Source organism: Ceraceosorus guamensis (assembly GCF_003144195.1).
Source record: "Ceraceosorus guamensis strain MCA 4658 unplaced genomic scaffold IE81scaffold_6, whole genome shotgun sequence".
Taxonomy (NCBI): Eukaryota; Fungi; Basidiomycota; class Exobasidiomycetes; order Ceraceosorales; family Ceraceosoraceae; genus Ceraceosorus; species Ceraceosorus guamensis.
In genome coordinates, this window is record NW_020290001.1 from 552269 (window position 1) to 579242 (window position 26974).

At 55.9% G+C, this 26974-nt stretch overlaps 10 protein-coding genes across 10 annotated transcripts; 5 read left to right on the top strand and 5 right to left on the bottom strand.

Moving 5' to 3' along the window:
- The first annotated feature begins 97 nt into the window (after nucleotides 1-97).
- Nucleotides 98-1836, top strand: IE81DRAFT_320501 (hypothetical protein). The gene is made up of 4 exons (XM_025513048.1): nucleotides 98-519; nucleotides 634-905; nucleotides 975-1237; nucleotides 1312-1836. The coding sequence occupies exons 1-4, from the start codon at nucleotides 407-409 to the stop codon at nucleotides 1735-1737; spliced, it is 1074 nt and encodes a 357-aa protein (XP_025372473.1). The 5' UTR covers nucleotides 98-406; the 3' UTR covers nucleotides 1738-1836.
- A 1-nt stretch (nucleotide 1837) lies between these two features.
- IE81DRAFT_212164 (hypothetical protein) lies at nucleotides 1838-3713 on the bottom strand. The gene is made up of 2 exons (XM_025510979.1): nucleotides 2721-3713; nucleotides 1838-2644 (listed from the first exon to the last, which is right to left on the bottom strand). The coding sequence occupies exons 1-2, from the start codon at nucleotides 3528-3530 to the stop codon at nucleotides 1922-1924; spliced, it is 1533 nt and encodes a 510-aa protein (XP_025372474.1). The 5' UTR covers nucleotides 3531-3713; the 3' UTR covers nucleotides 1838-1921.
- A 478-nt stretch (nucleotides 3714-4191) lies between these two features.
- On the bottom strand, nucleotides 4192-7190 carry IE81DRAFT_320504 (spermidine synthase-saccharopine dehydrogenase). The gene is made up of 5 exons (XM_025513049.1): nucleotides 6936-7190; nucleotides 6635-6741; nucleotides 6360-6563; nucleotides 5626-6283; nucleotides 4192-5560 (listed from the first exon to the last, which is right to left on the bottom strand). The coding sequence occupies exons 1-5, from the start codon at nucleotides 6982-6984 to the stop codon at nucleotides 4260-4262; spliced, it is 2319 nt and encodes a 772-aa protein (XP_025372475.1). The 5' UTR covers nucleotides 6985-7190; the 3' UTR covers nucleotides 4192-4259.
- Nucleotides 7191-8606: 1416 nt separating this feature from the next.
- IE81DRAFT_285938 (GroES-like protein) lies at nucleotides 8607-9791 on the top strand (the record flags this gene model as incomplete). Its single annotated transcript, XM_025511653.1, has 1 exon — nucleotides 8607-9791. One exon carries the CDS (start codon nucleotides 8607-8609, stop codon nucleotides 9789-9791), a length of 1185 nt encoding a protein of 394 aa, XP_025372476.1.
- A 527-nt stretch (nucleotides 9792-10318) lies between these two features.
- Nucleotides 10319-12330, top strand: IE81DRAFT_320506 (nucleoside hydrolase). Its single transcript, XM_025513050.1, has 4 exons — nucleotides 10319-10809; nucleotides 10909-11270; nucleotides 11367-11965; nucleotides 12043-12330. Exons 1-4 carry the CDS (start codon nucleotides 10704-10706, stop codon nucleotides 12146-12148), a joined length of 1173 nt encoding a protein of 390 aa, XP_025372477.1. The 5' UTR covers nucleotides 10319-10703; the 3' UTR covers nucleotides 12149-12330.
- IE81DRAFT_212295 (DUF1960-domain-containing protein) lies at nucleotides 12274-13311 on the bottom strand. Its single transcript, XM_025510980.1, has 6 exons — nucleotides 13105-13311; nucleotides 12953-12974; nucleotides 12876-12879; nucleotides 12757-12785; nucleotides 12618-12682; nucleotides 12274-12532 (listed from the first exon to the last, which is right to left on the bottom strand). Exons 1-6 carry the CDS (start codon nucleotides 13186-13188, stop codon nucleotides 12368-12370), a joined length of 369 nt encoding a protein of 122 aa, XP_025372478.1. The 5' UTR covers nucleotides 13189-13311; the 3' UTR covers nucleotides 12274-12367.
- Nucleotides 13312-14073: 762 nt separating this feature from the next.
- IE81DRAFT_320509 (hypothetical protein) lies at nucleotides 14074-16400 on the bottom strand. The gene is made up of 2 exons (XM_025513051.1): nucleotides 15981-16400; nucleotides 14074-15889 (listed from the first exon to the last, which is right to left on the bottom strand). Exons 1-2 carry the CDS (start codon nucleotides 16146-16148, stop codon nucleotides 14312-14314), a joined length of 1746 nt encoding a protein of 581 aa, XP_025372479.1. The 5' UTR covers nucleotides 16149-16400; the 3' UTR covers nucleotides 14074-14311.
- Nucleotides 16401-16658: 258 nt separating this feature from the next.
- IE81DRAFT_320510 (hypothetical protein) lies at nucleotides 16659-18217 on the top strand. Its single transcript, XM_025513052.1, has 2 exons — nucleotides 16659-17052; nucleotides 17122-18217. The coding sequence occupies exons 1-2, from the start codon at nucleotides 16859-16861 to the stop codon at nucleotides 18074-18076; spliced, it is 1149 nt and encodes a 382-aa protein (XP_025372480.1). The 5' UTR covers nucleotides 16659-16858; the 3' UTR covers nucleotides 18077-18217.
- Nucleotides 18218-18253: 36 nt separating this feature from the next.
- IE81DRAFT_364332 (hypothetical protein) lies at nucleotides 18254-22701 on the bottom strand (the record flags this gene model as incomplete). Its single annotated transcript, XM_025516850.1, has 6 exons — nucleotides 18254-18717; nucleotides 18797-19354; nucleotides 19415-19741; nucleotides 19818-21128; nucleotides 21190-22019; nucleotides 22091-22701. The coding sequence occupies 6 exons, from the start codon at nucleotides 22699-22701 to the stop codon at nucleotides 18254-18256; spliced, it is 4101 nt and encodes a 1366-aa protein (XP_025372481.1).
- A 2270-nt stretch (nucleotides 22702-24971) lies between these two features.
- Nucleotides 24972-26795, top strand: IE81DRAFT_364333 (putative NADH-quinone oxidoreductase). Its single transcript, XM_025516851.1, has 7 exons — nucleotides 24972-25387; nucleotides 25474-25524; nucleotides 25604-25679; nucleotides 25763-25772; nucleotides 25855-25979; nucleotides 26085-26235; nucleotides 26311-26795. Exons 1-7 carry the CDS (start codon nucleotides 25274-25276, stop codon nucleotides 26399-26401), a joined length of 618 nt encoding a protein of 205 aa, XP_025372482.1. The 5' UTR covers nucleotides 24972-25273; the 3' UTR covers nucleotides 26402-26795.
- The last annotated feature ends 179 nt before the right edge of the window (nucleotides 26796-26974 follow it).

A 26974-nucleotide genomic window follows, 5' to 3' on the forward strand; every position in this document is an offset into this window, starting at 1 on the left:
CGAGTCTGTGCGCGGCCGGCACAGGCGCGTATGCGCGCTTTGCAGTCACGAGTCAAGCGAGGGCCTCATGACGATGACGAGGCGATGATCCATGTGTCCAACATCCTTCAGCAAGAACACCATCCAACCTGACGCGGACGCAGTGACGTCTCGGCGTCATCACACGTCCGAATCACGCCTATTGACTGACGCGCTTAGCAACAATCCGCTCGACATGTCCACTCCTCGAGGAGGCGGAAGAGGGAGCAATCGGGCGTCCGGCACGCCTCAACCCGTCGAAGGCTCACGAGGATTGAGATCCGGCACCCCCTCTCACTCGACAGCGGGAGCCTCAGCCGGACCTTCTGCAGATGTGGCGGCCGACAGGAAGAGGGAGAGGTCTCCGGAACCTAATGAAGAGCTGGACATGACGGACGCGGCAACCAATGCTTGGCTCGTTAGAGTCCCCCGTTTTCTAAAGGAGGCGTGGGCCGGTGTGGATCAGGACGACGTCAACCTGGGCTTTGTCAGAGTGTACGAGTGAGTTCATGCGCACTCACGAAGCTTCCTTGACTCTGCGCGTGCCATGAAGTTGCGCTGGCCTTTTAATAAGCCGCTTGCTCATTGTGCCCTTGCGCCGCTTCGCCTTCAAAGTGCCGATCATCGTGGACATCAACGCATGGAACTGCATCTGCCAGAGACAAAAGGGCCTTCGGTCCCAGGCGTGCCAGCATCATCAGACTTTCCGAGGCGCTTTGATTTGCGAATGGCTGTCGATCATGCCACTGGTCAGGTGCGAAGCACTCGAAATACGTGGGCTTTCAAGGAGTGGGAAGAGGAAGGAGATGCGTATGACAGCGATGAGGATATCCTAGACAGTCATGGAGATTTAGTGCAGCTCACAGGAGAAGGGAGGAGGACACGCAGTGAGCAAATGGCATTGTGGTGTATGGGCGGCTCGATCCTCTACTGATAGCATGTTTGCGCTTCTTCAGGGCGCACAGCTGTCACGGGCACGGTAACGAATGAGGTCCACGCGACGCCTCAAGCCAGAGCAGCACCAGCTGCCTCTAGCTCAAAGTACAATACTGCATCCAGCGGCATGACTCCCGAGTATCGAGCGCTGCTCAAAAAACGAAAGGAGGCGAGCAAGACCCAAGACAGGACGCAAATGCTTGACGAGACCGACACGGCTCGGAACAACATGCTGGCCGCGGGTGTGCAAGGCTTTGGCACACGCAATCCCGCTAACTTTGTGGTGAGGAATGTCATGATCAAGGCTCCCTTGACAACGTCGAAAGCTGATAAGGGAACCTTTCACTTGCGACGCAGACTGTCGCTGCAAAGCCGACATCGACGGACAAATTCGCTCGTCTGCCGCGCAACGAGCTGCTGGATATGCTCATGCAAGCGTTCGAAAAGTACAAGTACTGGTCCACAAAGGGATTGCGAGAGCACACGAAGCAGCCCGAGATCTACCTCAAGGAAGTCTTGTCTACCGTTGCCGACTTTCACAAGCGTGGACCTTACGCCAAGAATTGGTCTCTGAAGCCCGAGTATGCGAATGTCAGACCACAGACCACTGCTCAAGCGTCTTCGAGCACTGCTGCTGCCGCTGTTACATCTGGTGGATGGGGTCTTTCGCCGGGCGATTTGGCTGCTCAGACATCCCACAATAATGAGCCGGGTGGACTGAGCGGCGAAGAAGGCAACAATGATTCGGAGGACGACGGTGAAGACTTCGAGGACATCGTTTGAGAGAAAGCCGTGTCATCAAACGCAATGCCGACTACATGTCCTGTGAATCGACTCGTGAAGGGCTGCCAATTGCTGTGCGATGATGGTTGCTGTGTTGTTACAAGATGATTGGAATGCTCGGGATTGTCTGGGAAATGTCTGAATCGTCGTGAAGAATAGAAGCTCGTGGGAAGCGCCGAGCACATTAATTTATGACCAGCCTTGCCACGTCGTCGGCGAGCGTCTGCTCAGGTTCCGAGCCTGCGTCGGCTGCTCCACTAGCGACTGTATTAGACAGCGACTTTGCTTGAGCATCGAGCCAAGCAAAGCCTTGCGCGGTAGCGCCTAGCACGTCGTCAGCTTCGTCTTTCCAAGGTGCCGCAAGAGGAAGGTCGTCGTCGTCTGCTGCTGCATGGCCCACCGGCCACTCTTCGTAGCGAGCCTTTCCAGATCCAGTCGCTCCAACTGTGCTCGTCGTGGAATGCAGATGCCCAGACGCGGCAAGCTCAAACATGACTTGTCGTCTGCTCCGCACAGCGTTTGCTTGATGCTCTTTGAGCAAGTCGAGTGGGCCCGATTCGTCTGCCACGTCCACCTTGCGTTGCGACGAGGCTTTGCCGATCACGCGGAAGCGGAGCCTCTCATCGTCGATGGGTCTCAATTCATCAGCGATGGCAGCGAGCGAGGAAACATCAGCTCGTACGATGAGCTTTTGAAGAGCCGGTGCTGTGGAGGAACCGCTTCGTTGGCCTGGGTCATCTGGACTGACAGTCGCCGAAAGCAGGGCCATGACAACCCCACGCCCAATGATTGGGAACATGAAGCCCGTTGGGCCGAGCGGAGGTAGTTGTGGGTACGTGAGCACCAGATGAGTCAAGGACCTTGCGGTGAACAAGCCAGGCAGGCAGTCCTTGTGAAAGTGTGTGAGCTAATGGTGGCGCGGGACAGAAGTGAGCTTCCAGCGGGCTGTACGTGCGATTCAGCTGCCTCGCAATGTCACTCACGTGCAGCCTCCGCACCCCTTCATGTGTAGGAATCTCTCCCGGCCTGGGAACCGGGACCACATCACGCCTACATCCATGCATTCCCACAAACAGATGGGAGCCTTCTACATTAAGCAGAGTCATTTCCCTCGCCCGCCTGAGGGCGTACAGTCCCGGACTCCAGTCCCAACAGAAGCGCCTATCGATGCTCAGTGTCCGAACGTTGGGACACAATTGCAATATCCTGTCAGCTGTAGGCGATCCCATGGTCCCAAAGCAGCCAGACCTGGATGAAGCAGTGTAGTCATGAATAGCCATCCTGTATCGAGGATTGTTGGGAGCAGGGTCATCCTCGAAGAGACGAGCGATGGGTGCGGCCGGACAAGCATCCCCGAGGACGAGCAAAGCTACGATCAACCTGCCCAGATCAGGTCGAGAAGCCAAAGTCTGCCTGAGCATCCCAACGGATTCAGCTTCACGAAGCTCTGGAGCGCGATAGAGAATGGGTGTGTAGCGAAGTTGATGGAGCTTGCTCAGTTGACACAGCATAGCGCAAGTATCGCTCGATTGCTGAGCTGCTGCATCGAGTATGTCCAGCATCAGTTCCCAAGGTACTTTTGACCCTGCTCCTGGAATCAGATCAGGTGCATTGTCACCTTTGGCGCGCCTTCTGAGCGTGTGCAGACGTGACGGTGGCGAGTAAGAGGTTGTGCTACTCGAATGCGTGTGAGCATTGTCGATAGAGGCCGACGCCATATCAGTACCGTGCGGAGACGGCTCGCTGCTTCGCCATGATCCCAACAAGGACACGCCAGGTATCAGCGAGAGCATGACTCGCAGAGGATGTCGGCAATCAGGCAAGAAGATGCGCGTTGGAGATGCTCTTGACAGGCTCAGTGAAAGGTGGGCGGAGAAGGGTCGAGGTTCGCCCGTTCGCCGTAAAGCGGAAAAGGGAGCAGGGCCTTGCCTTGGCTCCTTTCCTGGGTGCTCCGACGTTCGCGTCTGATCAGCTGCTCAAGTCGCTACACTATACTTGGCGAGTCGGAGCATGGTCTGCGCGCAGTGTCGGCAATCAGAATGTGGATGCTGTAGCTGCTCAAAGCGAGCATCGATGAAGAGCCAAAGGTATCATCCAAGGTCAAATTGTGCGAACATACAAGCTCCCTCAATTGCTCCGCGTGCTCTGGGAGATCGCGCATGTCAGCCGGCCCGATCGAGCGGCTTTGCGCGGCGTCATGCATCATTGTTGCCTGGGCGCATCATCCATCTGCATGTGGAGTGGTGAATGCGCTTCTGCGTAGATGTGCGTGTGCAAGACCTCTTGTGTGCCCAGCAGGACGTGCGCAGTCTTTTCTCATCTCATCTCGAACTGCTTCTTTTCCCGGGCCGCTAGCATTCACGAGCAACATCAGTCGGCACGAGTCGCTTGCAACATCAGCGTCTGAGGTCTGTCACCATAGAAGAAAGCAAGCGCACAAAGGGCCCACATGCAGCTTCTCTATCGATCATGTTATTAATCGTTATTGCAACTACATCAACATCCTTGCCTTCTGGGTCATCTCAGACGTATCTTTCCTCCATGACGATGCCCTCCTTGGCCAGCTCCAGACGGATAGGGTCGCAAGTGTCGACCGTGTAGGGAGCGACGATCTTGCCTTTCTTCTGCACGCCTGGATTGCCCTCCAGCAGGAGCCTTGTGGCGATTGCGCACGGAACACCGACCAGCCTTGCCATGCTGGTGTGTCCAGCAGGGTGTCCATAGTCGAGCAAGGTGCTGGTGAGCGTCTTTGCTTCGCCAGAAGCAGTCTCGATTTCGAATCGGTGCTGCAGCATGACCATGTCGCGCTCGCCCTTTTCGTAAGCACACTTGACTTCCAAAGTAGCGCAGAGCGTGTCCAAAAGGTTCCCGTAGCCTGCTTTGTTCTGAGGTGCGGTACCTCGCACAGTGGCGGAAGCAGCGGCGTCGAACAAGCCCAGCCACCTGAATCCACTGATGACCCTAGTCCTATCCGCGTCGCTCTTCCACGAGCCGATCTTCTGGTCGATGGCCTTGAGCAGTGTCTCCGGCTTGCTGTCTGATGCTCCAGTCATGCGCTGCGTGACGTCAGCCCAAGACAGCTTGGCATCTGGCTTCAGCCATGAAGAGGCGTCGTCGGAGTCGTCCAAGAAGCCGAGCTTGACAAGAGCGAGCACAAACTCAGGGAAGCCTTGGTATCTCAGGGTACCGCGGATCACTGTCTTTGCTTCTGGAATGTTATAGGCCTCGCGGAAAGGCTTCGAATCTCTGTTTGGGTACGCGACAAAAGCAAATGCTGGGCTGATGTAGTAAGGCTGAGCGGATGCCATGAGGTCGACACCAGACACGGTCTTCGCCTCTCCGCCCTCGTACCAGTGTGCAGTGTTGCGAAGCGCCAGCAAGACTCCACGAGATGACCAAGAAAATTTGTAACCAAGAGGGTTGTCTGCTGCCTCGGGTGCAGGAAGGCCTCCACAGTAAGAGAGGAAAGATGTAACCTTTCCGCCCTCCTTGTGCACGTCATCGATGGCCTTCACCGCGTACAGATGGTCGATTCCTGGGTCGAGACCAATCTCGTTCATGACAGTAATGCCGGCCTTCTCGATCTCAGGAGCGAGCTCCTTGATGGCATCTGAGACGTAGCTGGTAGTGACGACGTCTGTTTTGTGCTGGCAAGCCGCCTTGATGACTGCTGCGTGGTACGTGTAAGGGATCAGAGAAATGACAACATCGTGTTGCGCAATCGCTTCGCCCAGGGCAGCCTCGTTGTTGACATCGACCGATACCGCATTGGTCCTTGCCAGACCCTCTGCGAGGCGCTGCGCGTTCTCAAGACGAGACGAGGCTGCAAATGCAGATTAGTGGGTCAGTGGCTGCGATCGAAGCTCAGCCCGTCCACACAGCACTCACCAACCGTGAGCGAGTACTCTGGGTATCGCAGAACGTATTCCGCGAATGGCCGAGCAACGTAGCCCGAACCCAGCAACAGGATCTTCTTGGCTGCACGCTTCGCGACGCCCTGGCCGTCACCAGTGGCAGCGACGGGAGGCGGTGCCTGTGCGCCGTCCTCAATGACGCGTCTGGCGAACTCTGGCGTAACAAAAGCAGCGCTGTGGACCTTCTCGTTATAGTAGTTGCAGCCCTCTACCTTCCTCAAAGGCGTCCTGACATCGCGTCCAGCCTCGAGAGAGCAGACCACAAAGCCGATCTGGCCGGCAGGATAGGTCGGAATGGTGGTGTATGCGTACTCTGCGACGGGGAAGAGCTCCTTGGTACTGGTGCGCAGCTCGCGGATGAGAGGCAAGTGCAGCCAAAGGCATTCAGCTTGGGTCGAGATGTGACCTCCAGGCTTGAGAGCTCCCTTGAGCAGCTTGAAGAATGGGGGCTGGAAAAGCGAAGCCGCGGGTCCGACTGGATCAGAAGAGTCGGTGATAATCACGTCGAAGGATGCGAGGTTCTCCTTCTCTTGCAGGAAAGCGAAGCCGTCTCCGATGTGAACCTTGACCTTGGGGTGGGTCAAGCTGGCAGCCATGTGGGGCAGGTAGGTCTTTGACACGCGGGGCACTGCCTGTATGCACCGACAGGAAAAGCTTTGGCTGATCAGATCTGCACCGACTGCTGCTCCTAATTTTACAGCTACCCACCTCATCGATGTCGCACAGGACCGCCTCTTGAACACTAGGATGCTTGACGACCTCGCGCAACACCCCTCCGTCTCCACCACCAATGACCAGAACGCGCTTCGGATCAGGGTGAGATGCAAGAGGAAGGTGGGCGATCATCTCCTGGTAGGAGAATTCGTCACGCTCGGTGCATTGAATGACACCATCAAGGACGAGGACGTTTCCCTGCACGCGGCGAGAAAACCCGGCATCAGCTACGAGCTTGGCGACAGCTGCAGATCCAATGTTCGGCTCACGTAAGTGGTGGACTGAAAGACGAGTACATCTTGAAACTTGGACTGTTCTGTGTGGAGAATGCGCTGCACCTGCAAGCTCATTGCTTGGCCAGGCCATTGTGGGTTGGCTACCAGGTGGAGGAGCAAGCAGCAGGAGAGAGCAAGGGCCAGGGCGGGAGCGGAAGCGTGGGCAAAGGCAAAGGCAAGATCGGCATAGTGTCAGCATACTGTGCGAGTCCGCGATTGACGTGCAGCGATTGCTCTATGCCAGGTTACGGGAACGCACTGTCTCCACTCCATGGTCGTCACCTCTAGCACTCACCCTCGTGGAACCAGCCATCGCGGATTTGTGGGTGAGTCAGGGTCGCCATCTTTGCTACCAGTATTCGTGACTGAGAACTTCTGAGAGCGACGCGAGAAAGGGGATGGTGGTGGAGGTTGAGTCTCCAGCCAAATCTCATACCCTTGTGAGCTCGTTATTCGGCCTCAGGTACATCACGTACGTATGACTCGAAGCAACCTTGGGTTCGAATCACGAGTGCTGCGCTGTATAGAACCGTCTCGAGAAGAAAGGTTGGGCGCGCGCGCGCGGGCTGTGGAGAATCGCACGCAAGAAAGATTTTGATTTTGAGCCGTCGTCCGTGCGCGCGGCGCATCAATTAAGGCATATATCGGTAACGGCCACGTGGGCAAGGCTGATCGGGACCTACTGGGCACGATGGTGGGAAATCGAAGATTCATCAATCACGGTCAGTCACTCGTCTGAACACCTCCTTCCCCCACAGTCGATTTTTCTGGTTCCAAGAGACCATGCTATTTTTCATACGCGCATCGAAGACGCTAGTCCACGTCTTCTCCAGCTCCAACATCAGAGTCACAGTCAAGAGTGCAGAGGTATGGTTGCAGAGGAAACAGCGCGCACTTTGACTGTTCATTCTGATTTTCGAATCGTGTCTCAAGATTCAAATTCTTGATCCACGTGATTGACGCTTTTGTGATCCTTGGGGTGGATGACTATGCAGTCACGTGTCAGTTCTCGAGCAGAGGTGAAAGTCAAAAGTCAGAAAAGGTCCAATTATAAGAGTCGAGTCGAGGTGGAGGTTGCAGCTCGGCGCCTCGGCGGGCACGCCTGCTGGTGCGTCGTCTCTTTCTGACCAAGCGCATCATGCCACAGCAACTCACGACTAGCTTCGATCAAACCATCCAAAGGCTCACTCGATTGGTATCTATTACATCAACATGAGCAAAGTTCCAGTTTGTTGATGTCAGGCGACGGGTGATCGGGGCTTCATCAAGCTCAGCTCAGCTCAGCTCAGCTCAGAGCTGTGGGCAAAGTGCGAAAGTCATGCGCGTGTACCATGATCGATGCTGCTACGACAAAAAAGAGTGGATCCACACTCGCGCACGTACACATCGCGCCGGTAGGTACGTCACTGCTGGTAGACGCGGTGCCGTTGGTCGAGACTGTTGGACCCTTTTTCCCTCCCTGCTGCTGCTGCTGCTGCTGCTGCTGCTGCTGCTGAAAAGCACAGACGACACGCCTGTCAAACAAGTGTGCGCTGACCTTTGTAGGTACAGTAAGAGCACCACTGCTATGTGATTCGGATCGTCAGCGCACCCAGCAGGCACCCAGTCGCGGGGCCGAGCGGCCGTCAGGATCCTTCCTTACCATCGATGATGTCGTGTGCGAGATCGTGACGCGCACGACCGAGGTCGGATGCACACCTCTTCCTCCGAAACACACGCTTCCATCTTCTTGTTGGGTGGTGTGGCGCTTGCTAAGCGCTCTGGTGGCACTCGCATTCGAGCGTTTGCTGTCGTCAATGGCAGCTCAGCTGGCTTACAGGTACTAGCAATGCCATCCTTATATAACAGCTCGCAGTCCGAATCCTCTTTGTATCCCCTCCGTCTCGTTTGGAAACCATTCTCGCGTCACTACTCTCACACTTGTGCCTCCTTGCGCAGAACAGCAGCTCTATCTCAGTCAGCCATCATGGACGCAATCAAACAAACAGCCGAGAGCGTCGGAGACGTCATTCACAACTCTACCTTTCAAGGCAATGGACAGCAGCCCAGCCAAGATGCGCTCCCAAGCAAGATGAAGGCCGGCATCATCGAAAAATTCAACTCTTCCGTCGCATTTCAAGAAGGGCGAGAAGTGCCGAGCGATTTGAAGGGGCACGATATCCTGGTGCAGATCAAAGCTGCGGGCATGTGTCACACCGACTTGCAAGTCCTGCAGGGCGTCTATGCCTCGCAAGGTTCGCACGAGGGCATGATTGGCTCTCACGAACCAGCAGGCATCGTGGTCGCGCTCGGTCCCGATGCGATGTCCGCGGGCAAGGTCAAGGTTGGAAGTCGCGTAGGCAGCATCAACACTTTTGGCTTTTGCGGCAAGTGCAAGGCTTGCAAAGCCAATGGACCTCAATTGTGCGAAAATGTCAAGGGTCTCTTGGGTCTCACCATCGATGGCGGATTTGCGCAGTACGCCAAGATGGACGCTAGAGTCGTCGGCTTGATCCCAGAGAGCATTCCCTTCGATCAGGCAGCGCCACTGTTCTGCGCAGGCGCTACCATCTACGGTGCTCTCAAGGCCGTCGGTATCGAGAAGGGCAAGTGGCTCGCCATCGTCGGTCTAGGCGGTCTTGGTCACCTGGGCGTTCAGTACGCCAAAGCGCTCGGCTTCAAAGTCGTCGCGCTGGACAATCGTCAAGAAGCGCTTGATCTGTTGAAAGAAGCGCCGGCCAATCTGCGTCCGGATCAGAGCTACCTGATGCACGACGATGAGAAGAAGAATGAGCAAATCATCCAGCAGCTCGGTTCAGGCTTCTACGACTCTGATCCTGGAGTGGACAAGGCCATCATTTGCGCGGAAGCGAGACATTTGCCTCGTGTGACGCAGCAATTCTTGAGAAAAGGCGGCATCATTTGCGATGTGGGACTACCTGCTGATGGGCCCCTAGAAGTCGACGCTTTCGCACTCAGCTTCAAAGAGCAGACGATCCGCGGACGATTGATCTGCACGCCCAAGGAAGCTCAAGATTTGGTGGATCTTCACGCACAAGAAGGTTGCAGGACCCACATTGAGAAGACATACCCCATCGAAGAGATCAAGGACGTGTACAAGCACTACGAGTCCAAAGACCTCAAGGGTCGCATCGTCGTGACGTTTGACTAGTCTTTCTGTACCACCGCAGCGGTGTCGTATGCCCATCCATAGGTCACTTGTTCATCCATACCTCGCAGTAACGAACGTTGAGTGCGGCATTTGGCGCGCTAGTCGAACTAATCGTGTGGGCTAATGAAGCGATTTGCTCGCTGATTGCGTGACTGAGGCTTTGTCATTCCAAAGCTATGCCCGCTGTGGCTTGAAGCCTAGTAAAAGAGGGTCCTTCGCATCCGCACCAATACCTATAGCATCCGAGACCGTGAGAAGAACCGGTGGCTGGGGATCGCCGTGTTCAATCTTTGACGATGAGGTTGCAGCTAAGCGTAAGTTACGCAGGTGGGAATGAGCATGCGGCACGTCGATGCAATTGTCCGGGCTGCTAGAATCACAAATGCCAGTCGGAGTGGGGCAAGCATGATGAGCAGTGTGGTGAACGTGTGCAGTCACGAGTGCGCGTCGACGTTCGGAGGCTTGCTGTGCCTGGCTATTCTGATTGTCATTCGTGATCGTCGTGATTGCTGCATCTGCACTCACCACTCATACTACTTGTGACTTGCATTTGCATCTGCATCTGCGTTTGCACAGCTAGCCTGCTGACTCTAGACGCATCAAAGCGCCACGCCGAAATCCCGAACGCATAAAGGACCGCCCCAGACAGCAGCAGCCTTAGCGTCAAAACTAGTTGCTATGTAGGTGCCTCCTGCTGCTGCATCGACTTTCCAAGCAAGAGGTACATGGACCCCCTCGACAGCCTAAAGACATCGAGCAGACGACCTTCTGTTCCCAGACGATCATCTACTCGTGACACACACACACTCTCTCTCTGCTTCCTTACAGCCGACCTCTCAGTTGTACCTCGATCTCACATCCAATCCAACCAACAAAGACGCATCCGAATTCGTGCATCAACACCACAAAAAGATGCGTGCGGTCTCTGTGGCTCTGCTGACGAGTCTCGCAGCGCTGCTGAGCACTCAAGTCGTCGAAGTTCGCTGCCTGGACATGGTCATCGACAACGATTTCAGTTGTGAGCGCTGCATGGTGGGCCCAGTCTGTCGCTCGTCGTACGCACGTCCCTCATCAGATCGCTGACCACAGCAGCTCTCGCGTTGCGCTGCTGCCACAGCGAACAGCGTCACGCCCCTCTTTCCAGCTTTAGCGAATGCAAATGTCAGCCTGCTGGCCGTCACGTCGGTCACTGGCAACACGTGGAATGCGCAATCCGTAGGGCATCTCCGACGCTATCTGCAAGCAGTCGGCACAGCCAACAATTCCGACTCGCAGCGCGCTGCCCAGGTCAAGGCAGTCTCGGGCGCGAATCGAGCGCTGGTCCGGACGCCAGACAGCTACGAGGCTGATGCGGCCCTCACGGGGCGATTGCGCTTCGCTGGAGCTTATCGACCTTTCAACGCTACAGCAGAAGCGGAGGGAGCAGATCCGTCCGGCGACTTGCAAAACAATGCGCGAGTCACACTTCAAGGGCAAGAGGTACGTAGGCCGCCGCCTATTGTGCTGGCGTCCAAGGGCGCTCTCATGCGCCCTCGTCACACGATGCTCACGCATCACCTACCTCTTGCCTGACAGAGACCCGGACCTCTCTCTGGAGCGCTGCAGGAGTCTGCCAATCTCTACGCTCCCAACTTTCTCGTCGAGAAGTCGAGGGAAGCACGAGCAAAGAATGCGACTTTTAGCATAGCCGCCATCGGCCCATTGACCAATCTGGCTCTGGCGCAAGCTCAAGATCCAGAATTTCCCAAAGGCGTGGAGCTGTGGTATCAAGGCGGCTACCTAGGCACAGGCCTCGAAGCTGTTCTCTCCGTCATCAACAGCGATTACTACGTGGACCTCAACACCGCCATCGACCCAGAGGCGGCCAAAGCAGTGCTGAGAGCTCCATACGCCCGAATCGTCTGCGTGGCCGACTTCACCAGCAAGATCATCGCCTCCAACGACACCTTGTCCCGCGCTGCCGCACTGTCGGACTCTGCAAGCGATGATCAGCGATACCTCGCCCGTCAAATTTCCGATCCTGTCGAAGTTGGCCTGCCTGCGTGGGACGACATTGGCGTCGCTCTGCCCATCTATCCTGAACTCATCACCAAGAGCATCAAAGTGCGTCTGGATGTGGATGCCAGAGCAGGTGGACCGGCGTATGGCAAAGCTTTTGCGTGGCTGGACGATCTGTAAGTGGTTACGAAACGATGGGAAACCTCACAACCGAGCTCACCAGCGACTGACACTTCATCCCATGTCGCTGCAGAGCACCTTCTGGTCTGCAGGAGGTCGAGTTTCCTTTGTCCATCAATGAGACTCGCTTCTTTGAAATCTACGTTTCAGCTGCGCAGGCGTTCATCAATCCCAAGTAGAGAAGCTGATGAGACTGTACCCCTGCCTTGAAACCCCGAGGCAGTCCACTCAGACTTGTGCACCTTTCAAATTCGGTTCTGCTTGTCTGCCATCCATGCTTCTAAAAGGTCACGCGCCATCATGCTCGCCCATGCATACTACTCGGCTCGCTCTCAATGCACTGAATGACTTGACCATCACATTTGTTGAAGTTTCACCTTTGCCTGGCTTGTTACACTTTAGCGTCCTCCATGAGTAGCCCCAGCGCTCGCCTGGAATGCGCCAGACTTTCCATCGTTGGTGGAGGAAAAGCCGTCCTTGGCGGAGGCGGCTTGCAGGTCGCCCTTTTGAAGGATCTGCAAGACGACGTCGGTATCGTTGTGCGTACCGAAAAAGTTGTCCAACTGCGTGCGAGAGATGGGAGAAAAGAAGGGAAAAGCGGTGAGCCATGGACAGTGAATGAGCCTTTTTGTTGGAGGGTATGCGCACGTCTTGCTTGCTAGGCTTGCCCATGATTCCTTGAGCGCCTTGTCCAGTGTGGAAAATTTGGAATGCTGTGTCGCAAAGGAGACCGGGCTGATCAGCTGTGTGAAAGCAAAGTGACTTGTGCACAGAGCGCAAGACTCACAGTCTACGACATCGGCAAGAGGAATGGTGCTGCATAAAGATGAGACGGGGGCAGGCATCAGCTCTGCCGTCTTGGGTGGAACAAGATCAGAATGCAAGCAGCTTTCATGGGGCGCTCACGTGTCTGTGAAGATGGACATGTGAGGAAACTGATAAGCAAGAGGGTAAGCGCTTACGACTGGCCAGCCTCTGCTCACCTCCAGCTTTCCACTTCTTGTACTGCAGGAACATGGAAAGGACGAAGGGGCAACATGGGCGTCAGCACAGAGCACGAGCACGAGCACGCCCACACCCTGCTCGCCAGCAGACAGGCGTTTGCGCAACCTTCTGAGCCCTCCGCGTAGCTCACCTCTTCGCCATTGACGATGACCTGGAAGAGGTCGTTGGCGTTATGCTCGGGGTGGTAGACGACCTTGTGGAAAGACTTGGGCATTTTGTCTTGTAGTATGAGAGGCTTGCTGTTGGGTTTGATCGTTTGAGTACGACGTTGATTTGACCTCTCAAAAGGATCTTGCTGCTCTCTTGTGTTGATGCTGAGTGGATCGAGAAATTCGGCAATGAATGGTGGTCGTGTTGGTGAACGCTGTACGTGTACTTCACCCCTCCTCGAGAGCGTCTATGCTGCTGCGTTATAAGATCTCCTTTGCTGCTGTAGGTGTGAACTGGCCGCCGCCGAGCGCATGCGGCAGAGGCGCGCCGCGGTGATCCTCGCTCAACACCTCATCACGCGACTGCGCGTTGGAGTCCGTGCGCGCTTGCGTGGGGCCGCCGCTGATGTGCACCAAGTGAGAGGGCCGCATGACGTCAAACGTGATTCACCAGCCACAGCTGCTGCACAGCCCATGCCCATGCATATATACAGTATAGCGCCCGAAGCTTCTCGGCGCTTGCGACCACGCACGCGTGCACGCATCCATCAAGGCACGAGTCGTGCGTGAGTCATGATCCACAAAAGTCACGAGTCTTGGGCACAACACAGCCCACACACACCTTCAGAATGGCTCGTGACTCGTCCCATCGCCTCTTGGAGAATCGTGCACCACGAAGTCCATCACCGACGGGAATAGATCGCTCCTCGCTTCATTGAGGTGATGCCCATTCACGTCTATGAATCGCGATTGGATGACTCGGAAGGCGTGATCCATGGAACGATACTGTAGGTGCACCCATCGTCATGCGCCGAGTCAGATCGCCGGGTGCATCGACTCGTAACTGCGCTCACTATTTCATGACACGGAACAGTACGCGGAGGCGCGTACCTTGAACCCAAATTTGGCCCGTGCCACGGCCAGTCATGGTAAACCGAAGCGAATTGCGCAGCTTTGCGAAATTATGAGCATTGACACGCGTCGAAGGGTGATGAGGGTGACGATACGAATGCTGAAAATTGCTTGGGTGGAGGCGGGAAACAGGGAGGTCTTGAGAGTCGCGCCTACGACCCGAGAGGACCAACGAGTGCTTTCGAAGGTGCGAAGTGCCCCTAACGAGCTTGACTGGCCTGAAGGAGGAGTAGAGCGCCTACGCGGCACGGTTCAATACACAACGTTGTGCTTTACTCATCTTTTTCTGCGCTTGCTAGGCTTTTCTTCGCCTTGATGGCGCTTGTGCTGGACTTCGCGTTCTTCCAACAGTGCCAGGGTAGGCAGGTCTGGGATGACGCCCTTGAACTTCAAATGATCGGCAATATCCCAAGCACCGGCCTGGACGGCCTCGTGGAGCTCGCGTGAGCTAGCTACACTTGCATCCTGGGGCCACTTTTCGCTCAGCACCATTTGTTGAGCTTCATCGAAGCCGAAGCTCATCGCGTCCTCGGGATCTGGTGCAGTCTTGCGGGACTTTGGAGCTTCGCATGCCTTTCGAAAGTGCTCTGCTAGCCGCTCTAGAGATTCTGGTATCGGCACCCTGATCTCTAGCACACCGTCGTGCTCCTCGCCTACGTGCTTCGGAATAACGCCTTCGCTCCACAGTGTGCTGGGTCGGTACTCTCTGAGGAAATCAGTCTTGCTAGACACGATCTTGATGGTAAACATTGACACTTCTTGGCGAGCGACTGATTGCAGATAGTGAAGTGTTGTATCAATGGCGATTTGGAACTCGCCAAAGTCGTCGAAGGACATCCTCCCAGTCTCTTGAGCATCTTTGAGAGCGAACCAGCAAGCTATGATTTTAAAAGCTTTATGCATGCGAACCACCCATTCAAGTCGGGGCCTCTTCTCCAATATTTTCAGGCCCTGCAGCCACTTGCCAGAGAGGCACGTCGCTCTCGGTAGGCTCAGCCCAAACTTCTTGCCAGGAGGTGCACAGACGTTTGCCAGCAGTAGGCGCATCAAGGGTGCATTCTTTGAGAAGCACGCTCGCGAAAGGCCATAGTCGCTAGGCGAGTTGAGGTGTACGTGGATGGTCAGCAGGCGAAGTAGGAATCGCAGAGACTTGAAAGGCAGGGGTAGCTCGTTACCGACTCCAAAAGGATAGAGCACATTGCAAAAGAACTGTCGCTCCTTTTCCGGGTCGGGTTCGCTGCCCTCGAAAGGTTTCGATGGGGATGATCTGAACAGATGCTTAGGCAATCGATGGAGACGCAAATATATGCTCTTCTTGACCGCGGCGTGTCCCTTCGTACCAGTCCTTCTAGCGCTGCGCTGAAGCCGTATCCGCTCTTGCAGGGACGCAAGAACTCCTTCATCGCAAGCGGAGCAAGCCACGCTAAAATCGATGAGCGACGCAAAGCGAGGATCGAGGCGTCGAGGAGGATCCCCGCAGCTCAGGACCATGTCGTACATCCCATCTGACGTTTCGTACGCCCCATTCCCCACCCTAGAGTGGGATGTTGAGGAGGAGTCGCTTGAATCGGAGCTGCAAGGCTCGCAAAGACGTGAAAGCCAGAAGTCGGTCTGGAAGAGATGCACCGTCGGAGCAGAGCGGTAGTGCCCGGGCATCGTCTTGGGCACAAGAGCTCCAGCCCAGCGCTCTGTGTCCTGCTCATCGAGCCACGGATCGAGGAAGATTGCGGCGTATCTCCTCAGGAGAAATCCTGCCTTGACATCACTCGGCGCGGATGCAAAGGTGTGACGCAGAGCGCACGACGTCTGTGGAAGCTGAGGCGATTCACTAAGCTCGAATATTTGCCACAGAATCTGATGCAGACACACAGTGTGAAGGTCATCGAAGCATCAGCGTCTCCGTTGCTGAGCGGATGTTGTCAAGGCGGAGATTTGAGCTGCTCACCTCTATGGGCAAATCTGTGAGGTTGATGGAAGGCGCAACAGGCTCCTCGGTGGTCTGCTTGGAGCTCTTCGATGATCTGCTGGCTTCGCGCAGCGAGTCTTCGGAGCGATGGCGATGCTTGCGCTTCTTGCTGTGGTGGCGAGTGGAGACAGGCGACTTGTTGTCCATGATTTTGCGAACGCCCCCTTTCGGCCTGTCTCTCCTTGCTGCTCGTCGATGCAATCCACCGAGTGAGCCCATCCACACTTGTCCTATCTGGTAATGAGACTCTACCACTTCACCATCTGACTCTATAAGCCAAGTCTATGTTGGAAGGAGGAATGAATAAGTAGCATCGACTCCTCTCATACTCAAGACTGTAGCTCGCTCCAGCGACTGATTGGCAGGCTTTGCAGCTGCTGACTCTGGTCGCGGTGCTGATTTTGATTGTGACTGTGACTCGTGACTGCAACACATATCCAGCATAAGCATTAGCGGCCGCAACACCGCGCGCCACCAAAATTCGCAATTTTTTTGGTTTTGGCCCGCCGTGGGAGGGGCACATATAGATGCTTGCGTGTGCGCAACGTCAACTCCGCGGAAGTCCGCAGCTTGGATCAATCACGAATTAAGCTGCAGCTGGGTCCAGAGGCCACGCATGCATGCAGCAGCAGCTAGCTGCACTCACACTCACGAACACTCACCACTCACCACTCACACAGAAGAGACTCCCTCCAACGGCGACGAATCGTGACATTGACAGCCACGAGTGCGACTACTAGCAGGCGTATGCACGATCTTCACAGCTCCTGTGGGTCGAAGTGAGATTTGTGAAAGCTGGACCGTGCTCCGCAAGGTTTGAGCCAAGCGTCTATACACCTGCACACCTGCAATCACGAATGTCGCGTCAAGCCTTGATACGCTCCTTCTACGCCAAGCTGGACGAGGGCCTGCAAGGAGGAGAGTTGGAACAAGCGGAGAGACGAACAACGTCGCTTATTGCAGCCTTGGAAGCTGACAGCGGTGCCCGAGCAGCGCGTCACCAAGCCGGCACCGGTCTCATTTCTCTGAGCGCACGCTTAACATGCGAATCGTGAGTCGAGACTTCGGAGGACCTGTCAAGGCTGACTCGCTGACTGTATGCTGCCTTTGCCTCCCGAAGGCTGTCCCTCTCCGTAGATCCGACAGCCTTTGAGAAGGCGTCCGGATTGCGACCTGCGGTGTTCAAAAGCTGTCTCTCGGAGCTGCGACCACTAGTGAAGAAGATCTTGAGCGCCTCAACCGCCTCACCTCGTTCGTCGGGCAGAGTGGGCAATGTCTCTGCTCAGAGCTCGCTGGTGAATGCGTCAGGTCAACTGGGTGATCGGAGTCCGGAAGCTCTCAAGGCCAGAGCAGCAGCGATCCAAAGCGGTGCAGCTTTCGGCAGAGGATCCTCCCTCGACCAATCAAGCGCTCCTTCCACGCCATCTAAGAGAAGCGCTGCTCTTGCGTCATCACCTTCCGCTCGAGTCGCTCAGGCCAAATCTGCAACTCCGCCCAAGTCGTCCAAGGGACATCCGATCGTGCAACCCGAAGCGTCTGGCTCTGCATCAAAAGCTTCACCAAATAGCGATCAGGACAGTCCAAGATCGGTCCGCTTTGAAGAGGCGCTGTCAGGCCCGAGCATCAACGACGAGCCAGACACGCCCTCTCATCGACGCGGCTCAAGCGCAGTGCAAGCGCATCCTGCCTCTTCACAGCCTCACACGCCTTCCAGAGGATCGAGACTCAGGAACATCCTGCCGGTCGAGGTGGATGATGACGAAGCAGAGAGCGAGCCAGATCATGCGGTCGAGCGTTTCGTCCTGCCTGGCCAGACACGAAAGCGCAGGCGAGCTGCGCCCGAGACTCGCAGACAAGATGACCGTGCCGAGGCACCCCGAACGGCTCCCAGCTCATTCCTCGGTGATGACGACGAGAAGATACCTATTCGTTTGAGACATGAGCAATCACAGCTCGAGGAATGGTTGGAGAAGAACGCTGGATGGCTGGGCGCAATAGGAGATGAGGACGAGGGCGAAGGTGGGCATTGGGATGAGGGAGGGTGGGGTCGTTTGCACACGAAAAAAGCAAGATGACGCAAGGTTTGCAGCGAAATCAGGGATCGCACGTCTTGCGGCCACTGCGCGCGTTCAGTGCTCACACACCCCCAATCAGCGTCGCAAAGTTCGCACAAGCTGTACCGTACCCGTATGAACAAGTCAATGTAAAGAGTATGGATGCGGTGTTAGCGCGAGAGAAAGAGTGTGTCCTGATTAGTACGTCGACGGTGGTCTCAAAGAATGTCTGCGTGTCTGAATTAAGGATGAAGCCAAGGATGAAGACCTGCTCAGGCAACTTTCAGTGGTGGCGGATGCGCTGGAAGGACTGTGTAAAACGATGGATGGAGGCGAGCGGGGAGACTTTGAAGTTGAGACTGATCGGTAGCGAGGCTCCGAACCAAACGGGTCGCAAGAACGGCTGCAAGTTACAGCGGGAGTGGCCGCCTGATCATCGGGCTGACAAGCGAAAAGGCTAGACGATGGACTGTTCAGTTGCTCGCGCAGGTGCTGTTCGGCAACCGGTGAAAGATGGCGCCAGCGCTTCGGCGTATCCAGGATGGAGTTCGAGTGCATGTCCCCTACAGTCACAATCTTTTGCTCGGCGAGAGGACGAAAGCGTGCTTGAGACTCTATCAAGAAGACCCCTAGCCCGTGCGTGTCGGTGGGAGGTTTGAAGGCTATGCAATGAGCAAGAGACGAGGCAGATGTCAGCGGAGTTGCGAGCTGGTTTGGAACAGCGAGGGTGCATTTTCTCACAAGCGAGCAAGCTATTGCTGAAGGGTGTGCAAGCCCAGGCCAATTTTGAGCGTGCAACCTCCTCAACAATCGCGTGACAAGAGGTATGCCAGTCGCTAGACAGGGCAGACAACCACTGGCGCGCTTTCTCGAAAGGCGTAGGGGCCGCACCGGGGCAATCATCAGCATCTGGTCGCAGAGTGCATGAAGTGGGCGGGCGCGTCGGACCTTCGCTTGTGGTTTTGCATGGGGGGGACGATTGGAAGACGTCGTGGATGGAGGGGGCGGTGTCAATGGTCAGGTCCCCTTCAAAGGTTTCGGTAAGATCGGTCAAGCCGGTCGATGTCGAGGACATCCGTCTGAGAGACCACAGAGGCGATGCGCTCACGCTGAACGAGGAGGGTGTGGAGTTGAGAGACGAGACAGATGTTGAGAACATCGGCGAGGCGAGCAGATTACCGTTCATCGCGGACGTGGAATCATCTGCGACTTCTCCGCGATCCTGTACTGCATTCGTGCATGATGGGAAACAAGAGAGCTCCGAGCGGGGTCCTGCCTTTGCCAGTTCGCGTCCATCCTCTGGTGCCGGGTCAGTCTCAGCATAGCACTCGCCGTCAATCGAGAAGCAGTATGACTCACCGTTCTCGGAAGGTTTCTCCCAAGGTTTGGTACCACGGCTCACCCCTTGCATCGAGCTGTCATCGGTGACAGAGGCTCCTTTGCGCCCACCGCTGGCTTTGCTCTTCTTGCATTCTTCTTGCAGACTGCTTGATTGTGAGATCCAATCACCTCGATTCACGCCGTGGCAGCGCGAAGGGGGGCAGGGCGAGTCCGTCATAGCACGTCCTGCATGGGCTTCGTCAGCAATGCTATCAAGACTGCTTGCGATCGAGATTGTGCTGTCAGCCCTTTGCCGGGGATCGTCAGGCTGCAAGACGTCTTCCGGCGGAGCAGACAGCAGAATATCTGGTGCGCACATGTACAATTTGGAGGTGTCGATCTTTTTTGTATGACCTAGCTGGGTCATTGACTTGGACGTCACGAGCATCCGAGATCTCGGCGGCCACTGAAAGCCCGAAGACGCGCTTGACAGACTTGTATCTTCTTCCCTGGGGATGCGCTTGATAAGGCTCTTCATCGTCGCTCTGCGCGCCAAGACTCGAAATCACAGACTGCCGCCTGTTCCCATCCTCGACTTCCTCGTCTGACGAAGCCATCAAATCTTCGATGAGGCGCTGTTCATCTTCGGCCTCCGTGCCTGCAAGGCTAGCACTGTAGACCGTCGACTCATAAGTAAGGACCGTAATGGCGCTGTCGCACCGTCCAGCTCGCCTTGCAAGCCCCCAATTCTCTGGAGTGATCCGAGATTGGACTTTGCAACTTGCTCGTCGGCGTAATGGTGTCTTCAGTGCAGGCGAATCGAGGAAGTCTTCGCATAAGGCGACAAGATCCAGAGTCGCCTCTCCCGCTCTTCTTCTCGTGTCCCGGCCAGGCGTGGGTACCGAAGCTCTGCGAGGCGTGGCAGAAAGCAATCTTTCACGGCGCGCGCACGGTTCGCTGAGAGGTCTATTCGTGACGTAGTCAGAGGTCGCCTGCTGCGAAGTTCGCGTGATGCTGGTGCGGCGACTAGCTGCTGTAGTGTTCGAAGTCGAAGATGACGCAGGTGCAGGTCTGATCGTGAATGTCGACTCGGCCGCCGACACTGGAGGAGCGGGAAGAGGCTCTTTAGGTGGGATTCGGAGGCAGGGCCAAGGTCTTTTCGTGCTTCCAAATTCTGCGTTTGCAGCTTGCTCGGCATTTTCATGTTGATGGGAAGGCAGACTACGCAGCGCAGCGTCGGCGAACAGAATCGAAGACGACACAGTCTGCACGCTGACCATCGTGTCATTTGTACCACCGACTGGTGCTAGAGCGACGGTCAGAGAGCGATCCCGGTCATCGTATGAGCTGACCGTGCTAGCCCTACTTCTGTGACTGCGAGGAGGAATGGGCAGAGAAGAAGAAGCAAAGAAGTTTTCCGCGTTCGTAGATCTGCCGCTAGAGAGCGGTGGTGTCACAATTAAGGGGGTGGAAACGGCCTGAGAAAGCGCTGAGCTCTTTGGCGATGTCGTGGGGCTAAGACCAGCCGATTGAGGCAAACGTAGAGGTCTTAGCCAAGGCCGATCTTCGCTTTTCCGCTTACTGTTCCTGCTTTGGTCCCCGCGGTCACGCGTCCCTTGCGGTTCTACGGCCTGTTCGACGGTCGGACGGGTATGAGACATTGTCGCCCAGAGTTGGAGATCTGGAAGCGCAGGTCGCATCCTTGGGGCTGGCTTGAACGGCAACTCCGTTCTGATGGGCTGATAAGGTCGGACTGCAGCAGTTCTGATCAGTCACGGTCATGACGAATGCTAAGTGTCCGTCAAGGTACTCACGTAAGTCGACGCTGTGAGAGCCCCGCCCGGTGAGATGAGGGAGGTCATCAAATAAGGAGGATCTTCGCAAAATGTCATCGCTCCTTCGGAGATACGGTATTGAGCTAGCTACGTCTATCGTCTCTCCTGTGAGTGCGACGGGTTCATCGATGGAAGGACCGTCTTTGCTAATGGTGCCAAGGTCTTTGCCTCTCCGAATCATGCTCCACCACGAAGGCTTCACGATGGCGGCTTTATCATTGGTCCAAGCGGACGTCGATCGCAGTTTCCACATTTCGGCATGTCGGTCGAGAGGGGGCTGAAAATCTGCAACGTCTATCCAAGAATCACGAATAGATCTTCTAACAGATCCGCGTGCGTCGAACCGCTGGGCGGCGTTACGTTGGGCGACACGGGTGGTCGAAAGCAAACGAAGTCGGCGCGGTGCGCTGCGGCCTCGGGCGGGAGATCTGGCGGAAGAAGCTCCGAGCTTACGTGAAGCACTCGAAGGAACTCTCAGGCGCTGAGTGGAACTCTTGCGAGATCTTGTAGAAACCTTGCGAGACCTTGACGAGTTCTTGGAGGTGGTAACAGAGACGCGATCTTGCGAAGAAGCGGAGGCTCGCTTGTCCTGGGGCCAAAGCATACCCGAGCGTGTGGGAACAGAAGCTATGGTCTCCAAATCTTGACCGAATTTACTACGCCCGAAAGGCCACCTAAGACTGCTCGTCTGAGCGTGACCGTCATCGGAAAGCTCTGGCCTATTGCCTTTTGCTTGAAGAAGGTCGAATTGGCCATCTTCCCTTGCGCACAGCTCTCCGTTCTGCGTGAACAGCGCGAGTGGTGCTCTTCTGGCCGCGACGAAGAGAGGAAAAGAATCAGCTCTGGGAGCTGGTCACAACACCACCACCCTCAAACTCACGACAGCTTCGTGCGAATGCCCGTGAAGGTCGAAGTCAGTCGCGAGCCGCGAGCATTTGAGGCGTCATCTAGAGGAGTCGTCGGTCTCAGCATAGGGAACTTTGTTTGCAACGCAGCATGCGGTGTCAGCGCGACCACGTCATCGTTCGCTTTACCGGTCCGGGGAGCTCGTTTGTGACTCGCAGCACTGGCTTTCCGTGTCCTTGCAAATCTTCGGAGCAGCTTGCCTCGTGCGGTCGAGTCAGGGCTAGCGCTGAACTTGCTTCGCGCCTGCACGTAATTGGAAGCGTGCGAACCTGCGCTTTCAGCCTCTTGCATCCATTCGGGTGGAGGTGCCCATGGTATCGAGGGCAACGCTTTGGTTTCGGTAGCGGTGGACCGCTGACTTTGAGCATGCGCTCGCCAAGAGCTGCTCGACAGGTCAGCTTGTGATCTCACAGCTTCGTCGCGATCTTCCTCGATCGAAGTCAGGCGCAGCGAGCTTTGTCTTGGCGTGACAATGGGAGCGCCGCTGATGAAACATGAAGGCGGTGTAGGAGGAAGCGGTCTTGCCGACAAGTTGTCCATCGATGGCCGACCGGTTCCAGGAAAGCCTCCGGGCATTTGCTGCATGTCGAGCGATGGGCGCTCGCGGCTCCTGCTTTGAGCTGGAGACTCCATCGACTGCCGATCCGAAGACCTGCTGATCGAGAGAGAGCGCTCGACTGCGCTGGATATGGTGGGATCAGCGCTGTGACATATCTTGACAGAATGCTCTTTGCGAGAGTCTAGCGAAACGTGCCCCCAGTGCGCGCTTATGCGCGAAGGACTTAGTGGTCGGGTGCTTCTTGCTGTGAGCAGGGTCAGACGAGATGCTGTGGTGATGTGCGCGCCGGGACACGACGAGGAGGAATGCGAGGAAGTCGTTGCGTTGGAATGGCTGGAGAGCGGCCTCATAAATGCACATAGATCAAGAAGTGACTGTGTGGGGAGCAATTATGCTGAGAGGATATGCTGAGAGGAAGAAGAGAAACTGCAAGCTTACTGGTGGAGAAGTTGGCAAATGCTGTAAGCCAGAGGCGAGGGAACGCGAGCTGTTGACGTCGAAAAGAGGTCGGGAGAGAAGTGAGGCTGGTGAGAGTGCGCAGAGATGAGGCAAAGACTGACTGTAGGTAGAGGAGATCAAGCTTAGCCTTGGTCTCTTGGTTACTGGTGTATAATTGCCGACATGCTCAACGATGAAGACTCGTGTAGCACAAGCGCCCCCATCGCGTCTGCCTGTGGTCGATCGTGTTGTTCTCTACACTATAGCTCCCAAGTGTTGGTCCCATGAGTCTCGGTACAATTTGTTATGCCATCAATCCTCTATAGATTGGCTGCGCAGATGTCGCCGAGGTGAGGACTTATTCCGCGCAATATAGATGCATTCGAGCAGTCAAAAGTCGTGGCTGCAGTCGCATGCTTAGTACGTGCTGGTTTGGGATCGACCTTCGCGGCGTCTCTTGGCCGATCTTCGCGTGCGAAGAAGGTCTAGACAGAACGAGCTTGACTGGTGCTGCTGAGCCTTTACAATCGCTCAGCGCTCGAAGCGGGACAGCGTTACGTTCGACGCGCCCTTTACTCTCGACTCAAGACAGCTTGCAACCTCTTGATAGCTCCTGAAATGAGGCCCTCACGCTGTCGTGACACACTCATCAGAGTATGAGGTGTGATCTTTGCGAGTCTGAATCGCGAGTCAAGTATGATCTGAGGGATGATGCCGCGTGATCTGTACTTGATGTGGTCACAGAATGTTTGAATGTGTCGCGATGAGGCTCCCCGGTCCAGTAGCTGCGCAAAATGATGGTGGTTTATGCAAGCGTGAGCGCAGCCAAAAGAGTTGCTTCCCGGCTCAAAGTGGATGGATTGATGGGGTGCTGCATGTCTCGTTGCGTGTGCGCACTCACCCGTGCACCGACTCGCTCCCAATCACGAATGACTTGCACCGCTGTCTGCTCGAAATGACTTTGCTCGAGAGAGGTGTGATCCCCTCTGCCAATCTGTGATGGTCGAAGACTTACGACTGTGCCGAGCGTGCTGTCATACATGATGTACGGATGGCGCTGATTCCGCCACATACTCTGAATTACACGCCATCCCTTCTATATGCTGCGCGTGTCCGCTTCATTGCGAGTCGCAGCAGCCATCGACGACGATCTTTGGTGATGGTGTGCACGGGCGCCCTCCCTGTATGCTCGGCACTTCAGGAGGACGGGTCTTCAGTCTAAGTAGTAGAAGTTCCTGTAGTAGCGCTCAGGCCCTTTCATGTGCGCGTACACGTATCTATATGTACGCAAATCTCTCTGCCAGCCCGATTCAGCTCGACTACCCACCACGTAAGGAATCCATCTTCCCTTCACAACAGACTGCTGCAAGGCCCAGCCGACGCACACATTCACGCTGTCAGCCTCAGCATTGCATGCCGGTGCTGTCGAAGAATATGAGATACTCCACAATTTGAAGCTTGACCAGGCGGCGTGCGGAAAAGTGCTGCAGCCCAGAAGAGCAGCGGGAGGAAGAGGAGAGTTGTGGTGACCGAGGCCGTCAAGAGTCGTGAGTCTGATGATGAGTGTGAGCTTGACGGTCGGTTCATCCGATCACTCGTGGCTTCCTTCTATAACTATAGCAAACACTCGCCCTGCTGCTGATTGACGCGAAGGCCAACACCTCCCGCGAGTTTGGCCGCTGCACGCGCGCAGATGCGAAGGTGGGTCGCTCGCTTGTTTGCGTCTCACGGTCGCCTCGCTATACAGCAGCAGCGCACGCGGAGAATAGCGCGCGGAGAATAGCGCACGGAGAGAATCACTACTGATGAATATATGCCGCCCTACTTCCCTTCGGTCTTAAGACGAAGGTGTGCTTGACGGTGCAAGTTAAGATGCCTTGCAGCAGCACTCACAGTTCTGCTGATGATTGTGCAGCTTAACAGCGAACAAGCCACATCAGCCAGCAGCAGCAGCACAGACCATGCACAGCACTTGCGCGAGACTGGAGGCGGTTCTCGGGGCCGTTCAGCAGACCTCGCATCGTATATAAGAGAGGGGCCAGCGAGCAATCGCAACACATCCTTCCTTGTCACACCTCCTTCCACACATTTCGGCACACCTCGCCGCACAACAACGCATCACGATCAACACATAGCGCACACAAATCAATCCACGTAACCATGTCCGCCAAAGTAGCAGTTCTGGTCTACAGCCTGTACGGCCACCAGGTCACCCTGTCCAAGCAGGTCGAGGCAGGTCTCAAGGCCGCCGGCGTCGAGTACACGACTTTCCAGGTATGTTGCTCCAGACTTGTCAAGCCGGTACATCTTGTCACATTTCCTCACTCGGTCCACGCACCCCTCCGCGTCCAATCGTGCAGATCGAAGAGATCCTTTCCGAAGAAGTCCTCACCAAGATGCACGCAAACAAGGTGCGAGCGTGATCAATGCTCAGGCTTAGCAGCACTTGATCAAACTGACGCATGACCTTGCTGACCTCCGCTGCGTCAGAGTCTGACTTCGGATTTGCCCAAGATTGACCCTGAAACCCTGACCCAATTCGATGGCTTCGTCATCTGCACCGGTAGTGAGTACATGTGCACAGGAGTGCTCGTCATCGCTTGCATGGCTTTGCTCATCCGCCACTTTTTTCCACACGCCTCTCCCAAGCTCGTTATGGGTGAGTGGTGATCGAAGCGAGCTGCGATCTCATGCGTGTCTTGCTGAATATTTTGAGCAACCGCTACATGATCGTCCTTCAGACGCGTCCCCGCTAGCGTCAGCGCTTTCTTCGACAAGACCGGCGGGCTGTGGGCGTCGGGCCGTTTGGTCGGAAAGCTGGCCACCTTGGTCACATCGACCGCCAGCCAGCATGGCGGTGCTGAAAGTGAGTTCCCCTCAGAAGAGATTCGTACATGCGCTCCAGTCGTGGAGAGTATAGGAACAGGTGCTCATTCTGTGATCGTCTTGCATTTGCTGCTCGCACCTGCAGCCACCGCCTTGACCACTGTGCCATTTTTTGCGCACCACGGCATCATCTTTGTGCCTCTGGGCTTCACTACACCCGAACTCGGCAAGGTGGATGAAATCATTGGCGGCAGCGCGTACGGTGCTGCCACCATTGCTGGTGCCGATGGCAGTCTGTGAGTCTTTCGAGGCCTTGCTCACCCACTAACGCTACTTTGCTTATGCCCTACGCCTGCACCATGCCCATCCAGTCAACCCAACGAGGCCGACCTGAAGGTTGCCCACCATCACGGGTCGCACTTTGGCAAGACTGTCGCTCAGTTCGTCGCTGGACGTAAGTAAGCCCGTGTGTGGCACCCGATCATCAAGGTGTGCGCAGCAAGTTTGAAAGCGTAGCCCATAAAGGTGGTCTGACAAAGCGAATGGCATCAACGATGGATGTTGGAGGGTGTGTCACTCTGCATTCGTGCAACTGAATGCTGCCGGCTTTTTACTCAATCGCGATGTCTGCTCGCCCGTTTTACTTGCTGCTGGCTGTGGCATTCGTGATTGTGGTGGCGCTGGACGGCGCGCGTGGAAGGCAAACGTCATCAGCTAGTCTGACGAGAGAGTCTTGAGTGCATGGTCTCGGTACGGTGATTCACTCACACTGTACAACACGCACGTGATGGGTCTTTCAGCGTCGGAATGCGGGTCTCAATTCGGCAGGCCTTGTTTTGGGGAGGGGGCGCGGGAGAGTCCCGCTCGAGTCGAGCGTCGCGTGCGTGCTGCGTGCGCCCATGCAGCCCTCCCATGCACATCGTGATCGATCGAGGCGCCGCGAGGCGGGGTGCGTGAACGCACTCGCGAGTCGCGACTGATGCTGCAGCAGCATATGCAAGCAGCAGAAGAACATCACTCGCGTGCCTTTGCGCG